This window comes from Sphaeramia orbicularis, chromosome 21 (genome assembly GCF_902148855.1).
Source record: "Sphaeramia orbicularis chromosome 21, fSphaOr1.1, whole genome shotgun sequence".
Taxonomy (NCBI): Eukaryota; Metazoa; Chordata; class Actinopteri; order Kurtiformes; family Apogonidae; genus Sphaeramia; species Sphaeramia orbicularis.
Window position 1 is genome coordinate 1,347,041 of NC_043977.1, and position 17,879 is coordinate 1,364,919.

General features: G+C 41.5%; 2 protein-coding genes across 2 annotated transcripts in view; one reads left to right on the top strand and one right to left on the bottom strand.

Moving 5' to 3' along the window:
• Positions 1 to 6,581, top strand: part of LOC115412786 (thrombospondin type-1 domain-containing protein 7B-like) — a 150,410-nt gene extending 143,829 nt beyond the window's left edge. The window contains exon 10 of the mRNA XM_030125448.1: positions 6,568 to 6,581. Within this exon, the coding sequence (XP_029981308.1) occupies positions 6,568 to 6,581 (14 nt within the window). The remainder of the gene's footprint in view (positions 1 to 6,567) is intronic.
• A 2,701-nt stretch (positions 6,582 to 9,282) lies between these two features.
• The window catches only part of LOC115412788 (thrombospondin type-1 domain-containing protein 7B-like), a 51,068-nt gene continuing 42,471 nt past the window's right edge, over positions 9,283 to 17,879 (bottom strand). The window contains exons 5-6 of the mRNA XM_030125449.1: positions 14,386 to 14,519; positions 9,283 to 9,484 (exon numbers count right to left, since the gene is read on the bottom strand). Of these exons, the coding sequence (XP_029981309.1) occupies positions 9,283 to 9,484; positions 14,386 to 14,519 (336 nt within the window). The remainder of the gene's footprint in view (positions 9,485 to 14,385; positions 14,520 to 17,879) is intronic.

A 17,879-nucleotide genomic window follows, 5' to 3' on the forward strand; every position in this document is an offset into this window, starting at 1 on the left:
CTGAATTAGAGAAAAAAAAAGTCCAAACTAAATAAAACCAAACTATGATGAAAAATCCTAAACTATTGGAACCTTGAGCTGAACCTTCTGAACACAAATACCATCGTGTATGTTCACAAAACCATCCAAACAGCTGAAGGATGCAGTTTTGAATAAACTGAACTGTGTAAACGTTACCTCCTCACACTTCTGGAATTCCACGGTCTTGCCGTCGCCGCGTACACAGTCCAGGAGGCGTAAACGTAGGCCCCGCCCACAGATGGCGTTTTCACTCAGCTGACACGTACTCCAGTCTGTGATGAACACACAAACACACACACAAACACACACTATCAACAACAACCTCAACTCCGTCCAATCAGCTGATCACACACACAGTTCCACTGCTGGGATCTTCACTCTAGTTTGTTCTATAACAGGGACGTCCAGCTCCAGTGAGTTCAGCCCAGTATGATCTGAACTGGGCCGGACCAGAACCAGAAGAACAGAACTATACAGAAAGAATGTCAACTCCAGACTGTCCTCTGTGTTCTGGAGAGAAAAAAGTTACATGACATGACGAAAATGATCACATCTACTAACAGGACTGGACTGGACTGAGCTGGACTGAACTGAGCTGGACTGGACTGGACTGGACTGAGCTGGACTGAACTGAGCTGGACTGGACTGGACTGGACTGGACTGGACTGAGCTGGACTGGACTGGACTGAGCTGGACTGGACTGGACTGGACTGAGCTGGACTGGACTGGACTGAGCTGGACTGGACTGAGCTGGACTGAACTGAGCTGGACTGGACTGGACTGGACTGGACTGGACTGAGCTGGACTGAACTGAGCTGGACTGGACTGGACTGGACTGAGCTGGACTGAACTGAGCTGGACTGGACTGGACTGGACTGGACTGGACTGGACTGAGCTGGACTGAACTGAGCTGGACTGGACTGGACTGGACTGAGCTGGACTGGACTGAGCTGGACTGGACTGGACTGAGCTGGACTGGACTGAGCTGGACTGAACTGAGCTGGACTGGACTGGACTGAGCTGGACTGGACTGAGCTGGACTGAACTGAGCTGGACTGGACTGGACTGGACTGAGCTGGACTGGACTGAGCTGAGCTGGACTGGGCTGGACTGGGCTGGACTGGACTGAGCTGGGCTGGGCTGGACTGAGCTGAGCTGGACTGGACTGGACTGGTCTGGACTGAGCTGGGCTGGACTGGGCTGGACTGGGCTGGACTGGACTAAGATGAGCTGAGCTGGACTGGACTGGACTGCACTTGACTAGACTGGACTGGACTGGACTGGATTGGACTGCACTTGACTAGACTAGACTGGATTGGAATTGACTGGACTGGATTCTTTGGGGGTCCAAAGGAAGCTGCAGATCCCGTACCTGAGACCCTGTACTGGTACCAGAAGCAGGTGCTGTTGAGGACACAGGGTTCTGACTGGACCGACTCCGGACACACTGACTTTTCTGAGGCGGGGGGGCGGACGATGGTCCTGGTCCGGGTCCTGGTTGAGTTCTGGTCGCACGGCTGCACATGAAGCACCGACAAAAACACATGAGGGGGGGGGGGGGGCTGAAGCCTGTTGGACTCAGAGGGGGACAGGTTTCACACACACACACACACACTTTATCAAACAGGTCTTTGATTCCATTTTCTTGCTGGGGCATTTTTTTTTTTCTCTTAAACCCTGTGCATGATGGTAAAGTGATGAAACACTGGATAGATGAGATGAAAAATGGAAATATAACTGCGATTGTGTTCTGCAGCATTATAGAACAAACCATGTTTTTGGATGAAAATGTTGAATCAAACACATATTGGATGCACTGCATCGTATTATTTCAGGTCCTAAACCTTTTGTTTAATCTTTTTCCTATTACACTCTTTAATTTAAACTTTTTTTTTTTTTTTATCAAGACGATTCTTCTGTAATTTCCAAGAAAGTGTTTGATAAATTATCTACACAAATCTGCAACACATGCAGCGGTGACTTTCAAATATACTGAAAATGTGCTAAGAATAGATGTGAAAACAGCAGCTGGTGCTCAGCATTAGGGCAGATAGCACAGATTATTTTAATCCATGCACAGATCGTATCTCATTGAACCAGAATGTATTTGGTCTGGAGAAGCATTTGAAAATAAGACGATGGTTTAATAGGATCCAGTGATACCAGCAGATAGAGGCCAACGATAAGGACGCTTCCCCTGTGGAAGCTCAGACTGTGTCAGGGTGGATTCTTCCTCTGTGACATACGACTGCATCGAGCACAAACACAAAGCGCTGTTCTGCACCGGGTTTGTTCACTTTAACCCATGGAGACCCAGGGCTGCTTCTGTGGACGCTCCCACATGGATTTGACCTTTATTAAGTCATTTATTCTAATATTATCCTCTTTATTTGGCATTTTTTTCAGTGTAAATCAGGTATTTTCCTATATTTAATTTACTGATCATGTAGATGATTATTAAAACTCAGAGTAAATTTAAAGGTTACTTTATCAAAACAGAGAAAACTGAAGAAAATGTTGTAGAAGATGACAGTGTTTCCACAGTAACTATCGAGCTTCTGAATGTCCAAATGTGGTCATATCTGATGACCATGAAAAGATGAAGAACTGTATTTGACACCAATTATTGACATGGATTGATAGGATTAAACAGTTTAGATCAGCAGATGGTTTAGGTTAAAGGTGGACGTTTGGGTCTGTAAGGGTTAAAGGTGGACGTTTGGGTCTTTAAGGGTTAAAGGTGGACGTTTGGGTCTGTAAGGGTTAAAGGTGGACGTTTGGGTCTGTAAGGGTTAAAGGTGGACGTTTGGGTCTGTAAGGGTTAAAGGTGGACGTTTGGGTCTGTAAGGGTTAAAGGTGGACGTTTGGGTCTTTAAGGGTTAAAGGAGGACGTTTGGGTCTTTAAGGGTTAAAGGAGGACGTTTGGGTCTGTAAGGGTTAAAGGTGGACGTTTGGGTCTGTAAGGGTTAAAGGTGGACGTTTGGGTCTGTAAGGGTTAAAGGTGGATGTTTGGGTCTTTAAGGGTTAAAGGTGGACGTTTGGGTCTGTAAGGGTTAAAGGTGGACGTTTGGGTCTTTAAGGGTTAAAGGTGGACGTTTGGGTCTGTAAGGGTTAAAGGTGGACGTTTGGGTCTTTAAGGGTTAAAGGTGTACGTTTGGGTCTGTAAGGGTTAAAGGTGGACGTTTGGGTCTGTAAGGGTTAAAGGTGGACGTTTGGGTCTTTAAGGGTTAATGGTGGACGTTTGGGTCTGTAAGGGTTAAAGGTGGACGTTTGGGTCTGTAAGGGTTAAAGGTGGACGTTTGGGTCTTTAAGGGTTAAATGTGGACGTTTGGGTCTGTAAGGGTTAAAGGAGGACGTTTGGGTCTGTAAGGGTTAAAGGTGGACGTTTGGGTGTTTAAGGGTTAAAGGTGGACGTTTGGGTCTGTAAGGGTTAAAGGTGGACGTTTGGGTCTGTAAGGGTTAAAGGTGGACGTTTGGGTGTTTAAGGGTTAAAGGTGGACGTTTGGGTCTGTAAGGGTTAAAGGTGGACGTTTGGGTCTGTAAGGGTTAAAGGTGGACGTTTGGGTCTTTAAGGGTTAAAGGTGTACGTTTGGGTCTGTAAGGGTTAAAGGTGTACGTTTGGGTCTGTAAGGGTTAAAGGTGGACGTTTGGGTCTGTAAGGGTTAAAGGAGGACGTTTGGGTCTGTAAGGGTTAAAGGAGGACGTTTGGGTCTGTAAGGGTTAAAGGTGGACGTTTGGGTCTTTAAGGGTTAAAGGTGGACGTTTGGGTCTGTAAGGGTTAAAGGTGGACGTTTGGGTCTGTAAGGGTTAAAGGTGGACGTTTGGGTCTGTAAGGGTAAAGGTGGACGTTTGGGTCTGTAAGGGTTAAAGGTGGACGTTTGGGTCTGTAAGGGTTAAAGGTGGACGTTTGGGTCTTTAAGGGTTAAAGGAGGACGTTTGGGTCTTTAAGGGTTAAAGGAGGACGTTTGGGTCTGTAAGGGTTAAAGGTGGACGTTTGGGTCTGTAAGGGTTAAAGGTGGACGTTTGGGTCTGTAAGGGTTAAAGGTGGATGTTTGGGTCTTTAAGGGTTAAAGGTGGACGTTTGGGTCTGTAAGGGTTAAAGGTGGACGTTTGGGTCTTTAAGGGTTAAAGGTGGACGTTTGGGTCTGTAAGGGTTAAAGGTGTACGTTTGGGTCTTTAAGGGTTAAAGGTGTACGTTTGGGTCTGTAAGGGTTAAAGGTGGACGTTTGGGTCTGTAAGGGTTAAAGGTGGACGTTTGGGTCTTTAAGGGTTAATGGTGACGTTTGGGTCTGTAAGGGTTAAAGGTGGACGTTTGGGTCTGTAAGGGTTAAAGGTGGACGTTTGGGTCTTTAAGGGTTAAATGTGGACGTTTGGGTCTGTAAGGGTTTAAAGGAGGACGTTTGGGTCTGTAAGGGTTAAAGGTGGACGTTTGGGTGTTTAAGGGTTAAAGGTGGACGTTTGGGTCTGTAAGGGTTAAAGGTGGACGTTTGGGTGTTTAAGGGTTAAAGGAGGACGTTTGGGTCTGTAAGGGTTAAAGGTGGACGTTTGGGTCTGTAAGGGTTAAAGGTGGACGTTTGGGTGTTTAAGGGTTAAAGGTGGACGTTTGGGTCTGTAAGGGTTAAAGGTGGACGTTTGGGTCTGTAAGGGTTAAAGGTGGACGTTTGGGTCTGTAAGGGTTAAAGGTGGACGTTTGGGTCTGTAAGGGTTAAAGGTGGACGTTTGGGTCTGTAAGGGTTTAAAGGTGGACGTTTGGGTCTGTAAGGGTTAAAGGTGGATGTTTGGGTCTTTAAGGGTTAAAGGTGTACGTTTGGGTCTGTAAGGGTTAAAGGTGGACGTTTGGGTCTGTAAGGGTTAAAGGTGGATGTTTGGGTGTTTAAGGGTTAAAGGTGGATGTTTGGGTCTTTAACCCTATAACACCAAACGTATCATATTTGACACATGAGTTTTGAAGCCCTCTACACGATCAGTGTGATATTTTTTTTTCTTTTTTTCTACCAGACTGTCATTAATGAGGAAGGAGGAAGAACTTTGACCACTTAGAAAAGGAATCACCAATGTGTTCGACATGTTTGTGTTATATTATGTTTTTGTTTGTTCAAAAATAATAATATTTGAGCACTGAGACCCAATGGATCAAATATGATACAAAATTAAAACTCATAAATGGAAATTTGTATTTGGTTGGTCAGAAGGACCAATAAAGGCTCCAGTTTCAAAGATCTGGAATTTTCTGTTAATGATTTAATGGTTCAGGCTTTACAGGGTTAAGGGTTAATGTCCAGCTGTTTAAGGGCTCTAAATACAATCTAACACCAACAGAATTTTATTGACACATTCTACGTCACCAAAAGACGACAGGTAGCATCATGGACTGTACGCAGCCAACATGTAAATGACCTTGGTCTGATCCAGAATGTGGTCCTTCACAAGGTTATTATCATTAATGAAAACTAACAAAATGACGAAAACTAGAATTGTAAAAACATTTTCATTAACTGAAATAAATAAAAACTAGAATTAAAAGAAAAAAAGATAACTAACTGTAACTGTATTGTGTGTTTATAAAACTAAAATGGATAAAAACTATGGATAAAATTCCCTTCGTTTTCATCTTTGTCAATGTTGGATTAATATGAAATCAATTTATTTTGCTCTAGCAGTTTTAGCTAACGGCACCGTACGACACTTCATAGTCTGTCACTTCTCGTCACTTGTCGTTTAGACTCGTCTTCTCGTCCCAACTCTACCTGGAAACATGGAGACTAAAGTCGGGATAAAGCAGCAGAGTACTGTATGAGATTACAACAGCAAGGAAGATAAAAAATATGAAAACACCAAAACTACACTAAACTGAACTAGAACTAAGCATTTAAAACAAAACAAAAAAAATTATAAAAACTAGCAATCCTGCTTTAAAACTATTTAAAACTAACTGAATTGGAGAAAAAAAAGTCAAAACTAAATAAAACTAAACTAGAATGAAAAATCCAAAACTATTAGAACCTTGGTCCTTCATCCCCCCGGACCCCAGAACCCCTCAGATGTGTCCCCTTTAACAGCTGCTCTGACACCATGCCCCTCCTCCTCCTCCTCCTCCTCCTCCTCCTCCTCCTCCTCCTCCTCCTCCTCCTCTCAGAAACAGCCCAGGGCTGTACAGCTCTATCCAATTACAACAGCCTCCTGTATTTTACGTCGAACATCTCTGCGCCTTCTTGCGCTCTCCACTTACCAAGGCCATTTTCCATTCTTGACGCACACTTTCCAAGAACCGCGTCTCATCTTTGTCTCTGAGGACAATTAAGTCATCAGGAGTGAGAACGTGTGACACATGGGAAAGTGCAGTATCAAGAATTACACATGTACTAAGTGCTTATTTTACAGAAGAGGCAAATCACCCATAGCCGTTTTATACACGCCTGTTAAGTGGTTTCCAGGGTAACGGGTATTATGGAACCACATGCATTAAATCATACGTTCTGTAAAAGCTCAGAGTGCTGCCAAATCGTGTTAATTTAAAAATGTTAATGCGGTGAAACGTCGGCGGAGAAACTGGAAGCTGAATGAAGTGGTCTGCACCTGTTTGTGCTCTTTTCTGTTTCTCTGACTTTGTTTCAGTCCAGTGAACTGCAGATTTGACAGGAAATCCATAACATGGCTGCGTGGCTGTGATCAGTACGCTGTCGGACAAAGACACGACCATGCTCCACATTTAGCCCCAGGGTTCCCCGTCAGCGGAGAACACCGGCCCATTAGTACTGTGAGGACACCCGACTGGATCTGCAACACGTCTGAGTTTCCATCATTTTAAAGCCACACTCTGGACTTTTTGGTCCTTCCAACTCTATTTCCAGGTCATTTTGGTGGAAGAACAACCACAGTAGGGTCAGTTCCACTGTGGTCATGTCTCCAGAGCGTCTGGACCTCCTGCACTGACACTAGGACACTTGTGGTTTGGGGTTGGAACCCCGACACTAAAACAACTACAGAATGTGACTGCTTTAGGGCGTACGTCACATCCTCCTCCACCTTCAGAGGACGAGGCAGGTCAGTGACGTTAGGGCTGAAGGAACTGGTTCAGACTCAGATGAAGCAGAGGTCGAGGTTGATTCCTGATACAACAAACATCAGAACATGAGCAGCGACAGCTGACTGGGAGAGGAAGGAGGAGTTTTGAGTTTTGTTTTCAGGGCTACATTCTTACAAATAATGTCGACAAAAGCATTTCCTGTTCTGCTGTGGCCTGTTCAGACTGGGTATCCCAGTCCCTTGGACCCAAAGTCCATTTCATTTTATCCATGTGAATGTAAACGGTCCATGTGCCAGTACCGTACCTGAGTCCAGCTGAAGGCGGTCCTGGGTACAGACTACGTGGACTCCAGGACAGTGGAAACGCTCTGAATAACTGCAGTAGACGAGGCTAGCCCCGGGTGTCTGTCATCAGCTGGATTTACAACGTTACAAATGGATCTAAGACTTATTTGTTTTCCAATATGAACATGACCACCACACAGTAAAACTATGTTCCCACAATAAACAGCTGGTTCTAGGTTCTATAAATCTGCTCTTTTTTTTTTTTTTTTTACTGTTTGTGGTATTTTTAAAAAATAAAATGATAGTGTTTGTATGAATAGTGTAAGGTACTTTACCTGAACACATGGTTGAACACACATTCATGGTCTTTCCTCTGGAAGTTACTGACACCGGTGGCTTTGGACAGACTGTTTCTGTAAACAGCACCCCCTAACTGAAAAGGTGGATGATGTTTGGTTTTTTTTTGTTTTTTTTTTGATGAACCTTATTTAAAAAGTGAATGGGTTTTCTTTTTTAGTCATATGAAGTTTTATGTTTTCAAACACTTTTTTTTGATAAATGTATAATTTTTGATGTTGCTTAATTTTATTTTGAGACACTTTTTTTGGTACAAGTCTATTTTTTGGAGGAGATTATTTTGTTAAAAAAATCATACAAGTTTAATTTATTTCTTTGTACAAATGATTTTTCATTACATTTTTTTTAGGCGATAGTTTCATTTTCCATGCAAGTGTATTTTTTATTTAAGGGGTACATTTATTTTTCAGATACTTCTTTTTAAGTTAATCACAATCTCCTTTTTTTTCTTGCCCCTCTGGGCCACCGTACATTAGGGCACAGGTGTCAAACATGTGGTCCGGGGGCCAAATCTGGCCCCTGGGATGAACTTGTGAAATGCAAAAATTACACAGAAGATATTAACAATCAAAGATGTTCAATCTAAAGTGGGTCAGACCAGTAAAATACTATCATAATAACCTATATATAATGAAAAAAAGCTACGTTTTTCCTTTTGTTTTAGAGTCAAAAAAGTAAAATTACACAAAAATGTTGACATTTACACACTGGCTTTTCACAAAAAAAAACAATGCCTGTTTGTATAGAATTGTAATAACTGCAGGAAAAAAGGCAGTGACCAGACACTGGCTCCAACCTGAACCAGCTCATCTGGAATAATGTAGATATTGTGACTGAAATTTACCAGATGGACAGACGAACCTTCTCCCTTCGATTACAAATGAACACATTTTCAAATCTCTGGTCAAAGTGGATATTTTTTGTTTGCACTTACCAAACACAAGCTGTTGGAACCCTAAATGTACAAGAAATGACAATAAAATGACAATGGATCTGGAATTGTCTGTTTTTTTGTTTATTTAATTAATTCTACTGTTTATTTATGTATGTATGTATGTATGTATGTATGTATGTATGTATGTATGTATGTATGTATGTATTTATTTATGTATTTATTTTTCTTTCGAGAGAGGAGGTCAAAGTCTCTTGGTCTTTCGTGTGTGTTTTCTTTATGTAACAATGCATCCATTGTTCACTGTTCAACTGTTTTGTTTATTATTAACACAAAAAAAAAGAAAAAAAAGAAAAACTGAAATGTTGAGAATGGACAGATTGGTCACTGGTCACATACTTGTTTGGTGACCACAGTGTAATTTCAATGTATGCTGAAATCTTCTCAATATTTCTAAATAAAAATGTGAAAAAAGAAAAAAAAAAGACTTTGTGCAAAAGTAACTTTGGTAAGAAAGAACAGAACGCGGCCACACTGGAAACCACTCGGCCTTCAGTGTTTGCACATACAGACGGACAGACGGACGGACACTGAACTGATGACCCTACCCTGCCGTGAAGGTCCAGGGTACGAGTGATGCTCCCCAGGATTCTATGGATGGTTCTGATGATGAAAATACTGCGTCCACCACAGACGCTCCTCTAACCCGGACAGACGGAGGCGGTTGAGTGTGTGCTTCTTACCGAAGGGCAGGGGCTCCAGGGTCCCCAGGGCGCCATCACACAGTGGTTGGGACAGGCCAGGGTGCAGACCTGGGCTGTGGGGGGGCTCTCCTCCTGCTCACACAGACTGTCTTCCACGGTGGCGCTGCTCTCCTCGCTCCTCCTTCCCTTCTGAACACACCTAACACAGCAGCAGCACATGCACTTGTATAACTCGTCTCTGGGGCTCTCCTAACTAGGGCACTTTCTTCTGTTTCAAAACACATTTCTAAGTTTTTGTCTCAAAATAGAAGGCTTATATTCTCAGATAGGACCGTGCAAAACATTTTAATGGGTCTCCACAGTTTCAAGTTTCAGGTTGTGAAGGTTCCGATTACAGGTTTTTTGTGTCAGAATAAAACATTAAAACAAACTCTGACGTGTGACGGTCAGATTTAGGCTCCGCCCACAGCAGGTCCTAATGCACTATTCAGATTCTTTGGTGAAATCTGATTTTTTTTGTGTGTGTTGGTTCATATTCCACATTAAATACGACCCTGAAGTGACCCGCATGCACTAAAGAGGACCTGAAGTGACCCGCATGCACTAAAGAGGACCTGAAGTGACCCGCATGCACTAAAGAGGACCTGAAGTGACCCACATGCACTAAAGGGGTCCTGAAGTGACCCACATGCACTAAAGAGGTCCTGAAGTGACCCACATGCACTAAAAAGGTCCTGAAGTGACCCACATGCACTAAAGAGGTCCTGATGGAATACGTGACCACATAGACACACACTGTGTTTACAGAAGGAAATCTGGTTTTCCTCCGCTTTGACCAACAACTGGGACGTTTATCACATTTCAATGACATAAAGGTCGGATAAATGCGACCTGGACGTTCAGACTGAAGTCACATTAGAAAATATCAGATCTGGGTCAGATCTAGGACCACATATGACAGTGCCCCGGGTCAGATTTAGGACCACATATGACAGTGATTTGGGTCAGATTTAGGACCACATATGACAGTGGTCTGGGTCAGATTTAGGACCACATATGACAGTGGTCCGGGTCAGATTTAGGACCACATATGACAGTGATTTGGGTCAGATTTAGGACCACATATGACAGTGGTCTGGGTCAGATTTAGGACCACATATGACAGTGGTCCGGGTCAGATTTAGGACCACATATGACAGTGGTCTGGGTCAGATTTAGGACCACATATGACAGCGGTCTGGGTCAGATTTAGGACCACATATGAAAGTGATTTGGGTCAGATTTAGGACCACATATGACAGCGGTCTGGGTCAGATTTAGGACCACATATGAAAGTGATTTGGGTCAGATTTAGGACCACATATGACAGTGGTCCGGGTCAGATTTAGGACCACATATGACAGTGGTCCGGGTCAGATTTAGGACCACATATGAAAGTGATTTGGGTCAGATTTAGGACCACATATGAAAGTGATTTGGGTCAGATTTAGGACCACATATGACAGTGGTCTGGGTCAGATTTAGGACCACATATGACAGTGGTCTGGGTCAGATTTAGGACCACATATGACAGTGGTCTGGGTCAGATCTAGGACCACATATGAAAGTGGTCTGGGTCAGATCTAGGACCACATATGAAAGTGGTCTGGGTCAGATCTAGGACCACATATGACAGTGGTCCGGGTCAGATTTAGGACCACATATGACAGCGGTCTGGGTCAGATGAGTGCTGTTCAGACTGTCTGGAACAGATCAGATCCAGGTCACATATGGACACATGTACCTGCAGTTTGAAGGTAGACTAAGCCTGCCTTCACACCTGGACTGTCCTTGGTCCTTTGGTTCCACTTATTTGCTTCAGATCGAATACAGACTTTATTTTTTTCCTTTAGTTCGATCACATTCTCATTGTACTTGTTGCTAATGGACCAAACTGTGTAAACACAAGCATGTGACAAACTGCGCTGGCATTGGACAAAAAAGTCGTGGGCGGGGTCAATCAGAGACAGCAGGTGTTAATGAAAACAAACATGGAGGTCCAACGTGCAGTCATGGTTTACAGCACAGGTGTCAAACATGCGGCCTGGGGTCCAAATCTGGCCCACCAAAGGGTCCAATCTGGTCCTGGGATGAATTTATGAAATACAAAATGACACTGAAGATATTAATAATCAAGGATGTTAGAATCATTTTAGGTCATTTCAGTCTGAAGTGGATCAGACCAGTCAAATACTATCAGAATAACCTATAAATAATGAAATTTTCTCTTTGTTTTAGTGTAAAAAAAAAAGTAAAATTACACAAAAATGTTTACATTTACAGACTATCCTTTATAAAAAACATGTGAACATCTGAAATGTCTTAAGAGAAGTCTGTGGAATTTTACTAATATTCTCCGTTATTTAATGTTGTGTGTATTTGTAGATCCACCGTGGTCTCTAAGTTGTGATTCACATGTATAAATGATAAACTAAGGCCTAATATTGTTCACATTGCGCTTATTTAACTAAAGAATTTTCAGGTTGTTCATATTTGTTCATGTTGTGTTCAAGTACAATTTGTAAATGTAAACATTTTAATTATGGAATTTATTTGTTTCACTTAAAAGTTCTTATCCTACTGTTTATATTATTTTCCTGGTCTGGCCCACTTTAGACTGAATGTGGAACTGAACTAACAGGAGTTCGACAGCCCTGGTTTACAGACTCTGTTTTCTATTTTGACAGACACACATTTACTAAAATAATATGAACTGTCCAGAACAGCTGATTGGATCCAGTTTGGTCAGATGGACATGTGACCACATGTCCATGAGACCTTCAGTGTCCTCATTGGTCCTCAGCTCATGGCTGCTGCTGTCAGCTCTGACTACCCATGATCCTCGGCTCCTTCCAGAGGCTACGGTGGCTCATCAACAACAAAAGGCTCAAAGGCTTGTTTGGGCTGGAGGACAGTTCTATTCACATCTGAGCTCAACTGAACCACAGTCCGTTTGGAAGTGGACCAGGACCAACTCTTCTAGGTGGTCTGGGTCCACTTGGTTCAAATCAGCGTTCACATGTTTGTATTCACACCAAGGTTATTATCGTTAACGAAAACTAATGAAATGATGAAAACTAGAATTGTAAAAACATTTTTGTTAACTGAAATAAATAAAAACTATAATTAAAAGAAAAAAACACAACTAACTGAAACTGTATTGTGTGTTTATAAAACTAACTAAAACAGAAAAAAATTCTGGATCAAATTCCCTTGGTTTTGGTCTTTGTCAATGTCAGATTGATGTTAAATGGATTTCTTTGTCTCTCTCAGTTTTCTGTGCTGTCTCCATACGACACTTTTTGCTCCGTCACTTGTGTTCACTTGTGGTTTCCAGTCGTCTTCTGGTCCCCACTCTACCTGGAAACATGGAGACTAAAGCAGCAGAGTCCTGTCTGGGATTGATTTGAATAGGAGCACAGAGAAGAAGAGAAAAGAGACCACTGAACTACAACTGAACTACAACTGAACTACAACTGAACTACAACTAAACTACAACTGAACTACAACTGAACTACAACTGAACTACAACTGAACTACAACTAAACTACAACTAAGCATTTAGAAAAAAAACAAAAACTAATACAAACTATCAAATCTGCTCTAAAAATGAACTGAATTACAGAAAAAAACTCAAAACTAAATAAAACTGAACTATAATGAAAAATCCAAAGCTATTAGAACCTTGATTCACACCTAAAACAGTCTGGACTTTGGGGGAAATGAACTGTGGTCAGTCTTAAATGGACCAAAGGCAGTAGGAGTGAGTCCAGCTCCTCCAGTCCTCAGTCACTGTCCGCTGGAACAGTGAACACTGAGGACTCTGGGGTTTGGACACAATGAAACCAGTATGATTTCCATCCAACACTTAAAGCAGGGCTGTCAAACTCAGGTTAGTTCAGTTCCACATCCAGCCCAATAGGACCTGCAGTGGGCCGGATCATTCAAATAAGAACAGAATAATACAGAAGTAATATCAATTCCAAAATTTGTATGTCTAATTTCTAAGTTTTAAAGTGGAAAAAGTAAGATTATATTATCAAAATTTCTACATCTACAAACTATCTTTTAAAAAAATATGGAAAAACATGAACCATGACCAAAATGAAATTTATTCAGAAAAAAAGTGCAATTTTAATAATTTATGCCATTATTTGGCCTCAGCTTCTCATTTTCACATGTTCATTACAACGTACAGATCACAGTGGATCTACAAATGCACAAAACATTTAAGAACAGACAGAATATTGGTAAAATTACTCTGAAATCTCTTAAGACATTTCAGGTTGTTCATATTTGTTCAGGTTTTTCACATTATTTGTAAAAGGATAGTCTGTAAATGTTAACATTTTTGTGTAATTTTACTTTTTAACAATAAAACAAAGAAAAATATGTGGTTTTTGTTATTTATACTTTATTATGATAGTATTTTACTGGTCTGACCACTTTAGATGGAACTGAACTAAATTTATTTTGACATCCTTGATTGTTCATATCTTCAGTGTAATTTTTGTATTTCACTAATTCATCCCATGGGCTGGACTGGACCCTTTGGAGGGACAGTTTTGGCCCCTGGACCGCATGTTTGACACCCCTGACTTAACCTTCCAGTATCCGGGTGCGCCTTTTAGGCACACTTTGCACTTCGTTTTAAAAAACTTCATATTACTTTTCACAATTTAAATAAATATAGAAAAATACCTGATTTTCACTGAAACAAATGCAGAACACAGAGGATAATATGACAATAAATGAAAACATCATATGGGAACTGGCACAGACGTAGCTCTGGGTCTTTATGGGTTAAGTACAGCGAAAGAAGACGCTGCGAAAAAATAAAATAAATAAAAATCCAACAAGACTCATTAGGAAGCAGCAGCTCATTCTGACTATTTGTTTTCTCCAGGCATTGCAAGTGTCAGAACCAGAGTGACTGCCAGCTGCAGGACGGCTGCCAGAACCCCCCCCCCCCCAGGCTGCGGTGCCAGGCCTACAGTCAGCCCCCCCCCCCAGGCTGCGGTGCCAGGTCCACTGTCTGCCAACACTAACCCGCTCACTGACCTGATCTTGCGGCTCTGGACCCCCTCCCCACAGGCTGGAGAGTCATCCACAGAGTTGATGGTACAAATGGACCAGGGCTCAGTCCTCCACTCATACTGGCTGCATTCACTGTGGCACGGCACGGCCTGGTACACCTGCACACACACACATACACACACACACACACACACACACACACACACACACACAAAGGAAGGAGGGCTTATAGTATGGACACAACTGAGTGTTTCAGGTCACATACTGCACTAAGGCTGTGTTTACACTGAAGGTAAATGTGCCCAAATGTGACCTGGATCTGATCTGACCCAGACCACTTTCATATATGGTCCTAAATCTGATACAGATCTGATATTTTCTAATGTGACTTCAGTCTGAACGTCCAGGTCGCATTTATCTGACCTTTACATCATTGAAATGCGATAAATGTCCCAGTTGTTGGTCGGAGCAGAGGAAAACCAGATTTCCAGGACCTCTTTAGTGCATGTGGGTCACTTCAGGACCTCTTTAGTGCATGTGGGTCACTTCAGGACCTCTTTAGTGCATGTGGGTCACTTCAGGGTCACATTCAGTTCAGATTCAAAACTGATAGAAGTCGTATTTAATGTGGAATATGAACCAACACAAAAATAATCAGATTTCTCCCATAAATCTGAAGTGTGCATTAGACCTGCTGTGGGCGGAGCCTTAGATAGTACAAGTACAGATAAAAACAGTCGTGCATCATGAACACAATTAATACTTTTTTTTAATATATATTATAGCTGTTCACAAACACTTCTTGGTTATTTCAAGAAGAGTTGTGTGCTTTTATATAAATAATAGGATGCTTTAATATAATATAATATAATATAATATAATATAATATAACATAATATAATATAATATAATATAGTATAATATAATATAATATAACATAATATAATATAATATAATATAATATAATATAATATAATATAATATATATTATATCACATCAGATACAGAAGGAATTTCATTCAAGTTCATAATGTTTCCCCAATAATTCTAGGAAATAACTATTAGGATTTCAGATTAAAAAGGCCTCAGTTAAATTGCCCATATAGTTGGAATAAAACATTTTTCGATCTTCTCATAAAATTATTATAAAAATGTGATTTATTCTGCATCAAGTGTATCTGGGACTCAGGGTCATGACTGATGTGTAGAAATAGGAATAAAAAAAAGACCAATGTGCATGAAAACAGAATTATTATTCCAACTTTACAGGCAACAGGGTCCAGAGTTCACTGGATGTCAACACAGTTCACACATCTGGAACAGTTTTAGGACATTTACCAAACATATTCAGTACAATAATGTTGTCAGTGCACACAAACATACAGTCACTGGCACAGACGGAACATTTACATAAATACATATACACACATCTACACAAACACCTCTACATACGCACACACACAGTCTGGTTTGGTTTGGTCTGTCTTCGTCTGTCTCAAATGTATAATTATTTTCTGCTATTATAATCAGTCTGTCCTGTCTGTCCTTCCTCTGCATTCTGTCCATCCTGTCTTTCATGGACATCCATAGAATTTCAGGACTCTAGGTTATGAACTGTGTTTGTGTTATTGTCTGCACTCTGTGTTTGTGTTTGCATATTAAAATAACATTAAAATTAAAAAGCTAACAGTTTTATGATTTTGACCAAACCTATCTTCTACAATACGGCTCTCACTGCACACAAATATACAGTCACAGTAAAATGAATCTAATGCCTGCTCTGAGGACAACAGCACGGGACGCATCAAACAACAATGACCACGGCAGGATCCAGATGGACGAAGGAGGCGCCTGCTGAGCCCCACTCAAACCACTGACTATGGGATGTCTGTATAAACCACTGACTATGAGATGTCTGTATAAACCACTGACTATGGGATGTCTGTATAAACCACTGACTATGGGATGTCTGTATAAACCACTGACTATGGGATGTCTGTATAAACCACTGACTATGGGATGTCTGTATAAACCACTGACTATGGGATGTCTGTATAAACCACTGACTATGGGATGTCTGTATAAACCACTGACTATGGGATGTCTGTATAAACCACTGACTATGGGATGTCTGTGTAAACCACTGACTATGAGATGTCTGTATAAACCACTGACTATGGGATGTCTGTATAAACCACTGACTATGAGATGTCTGTATAAACCACTGACTATGGGATGTCTGTATAAACCACTGACTATGGGATGTCTGTATAAGCAGGGGAACAGCCAGGCCAATGCTCCTGTAAACACACGTTTACGCTCAATCTATGTAACAATCTGCCACAGTAAAAGGTATACTCTGGAGGACAATTTGTGGAAAAAGCTATGACAAGCAGTAATGGGGTTCTGTAAGTGTGTGTGTGTGTGTGTGTGTGTGTGTGTGTGTGTGTGTGTGTAGACTAGAGGCAGAGGGAATGAGTGCTGAGTATTCCATCCCCTCTGGGCCACACAGATGCCTATTACACACCCTCATCATCTCCCATCTGTCCCTGCAGATGCCCCTGCTGGGTAAACTGGCATCTACTCTGCCCCCACTTCCTCCACTACGGTTGGAGAAGCTTAGCGGCATCTTAACCCATAATTTTCATCACCACGAAAATGCTGTCACTTTGTACACTGTATATATATATATATATATATATATATATACACATACATAAAATACATGTGGAGCAGAAGAACCTGGAGGAATCAGGCGACAACAGCACTTTAAAACCAGATGACGGTGCCATGAAGCATAAGGTAGAATTAATTTTATATTTCTTATTTTCTTTAAATATTAAATCCATGTAAAGTCAGTGTACCAGACTGAGACTGAACACTAACACACGGTACATCTTCAGTCACACACACACTACAGCTCCGTTCAGACTGCAGGTCTTAATGCACAATTCAGATTTTTGGGTGAAATCTGATTTTTTTTGTGCGCTCGTTAGTGATGGGTGATTCACAAAAAAACATTCAAATGAATCAATTCATTTAAGTGAATGAGTTGAATCGATTTGTAATGCAACTGAATCGATTCAGCAGCACTTTGCTAATATTTAGTTTATTATCACCTAATCTGATCAGAATCTCTCATTTAGTCGGAGGTAGAAGTGCTGTGGGACGCGCTGTGCCGCAGGTCGTTTCCACGGCAACATGTCTGATTGTATCTTGAGACTAGTTGCTGGCAACGGACGGACAGAGGTAGTGAACCACTGAATGAAAGAGCGGCAGAGGAGGGCCGACGAGAGCTGAGTAGCATCGAGTAGTTGAATAAATTCTGAATCATTCACGAATCAATGACTCACTGAATCACTCTGTGAATCGCTGAGTCTATTGAACCAATGAATGAGACTAGATCCCCTAATGTAAGAGGACAGAACAGAAAGAAAAGCAAATAAAATAAAATGAAACACAGAGCACAAAGATGTTTAAAGCAACGTAAAATAGAAAGATAGATAGAAAGACAGACA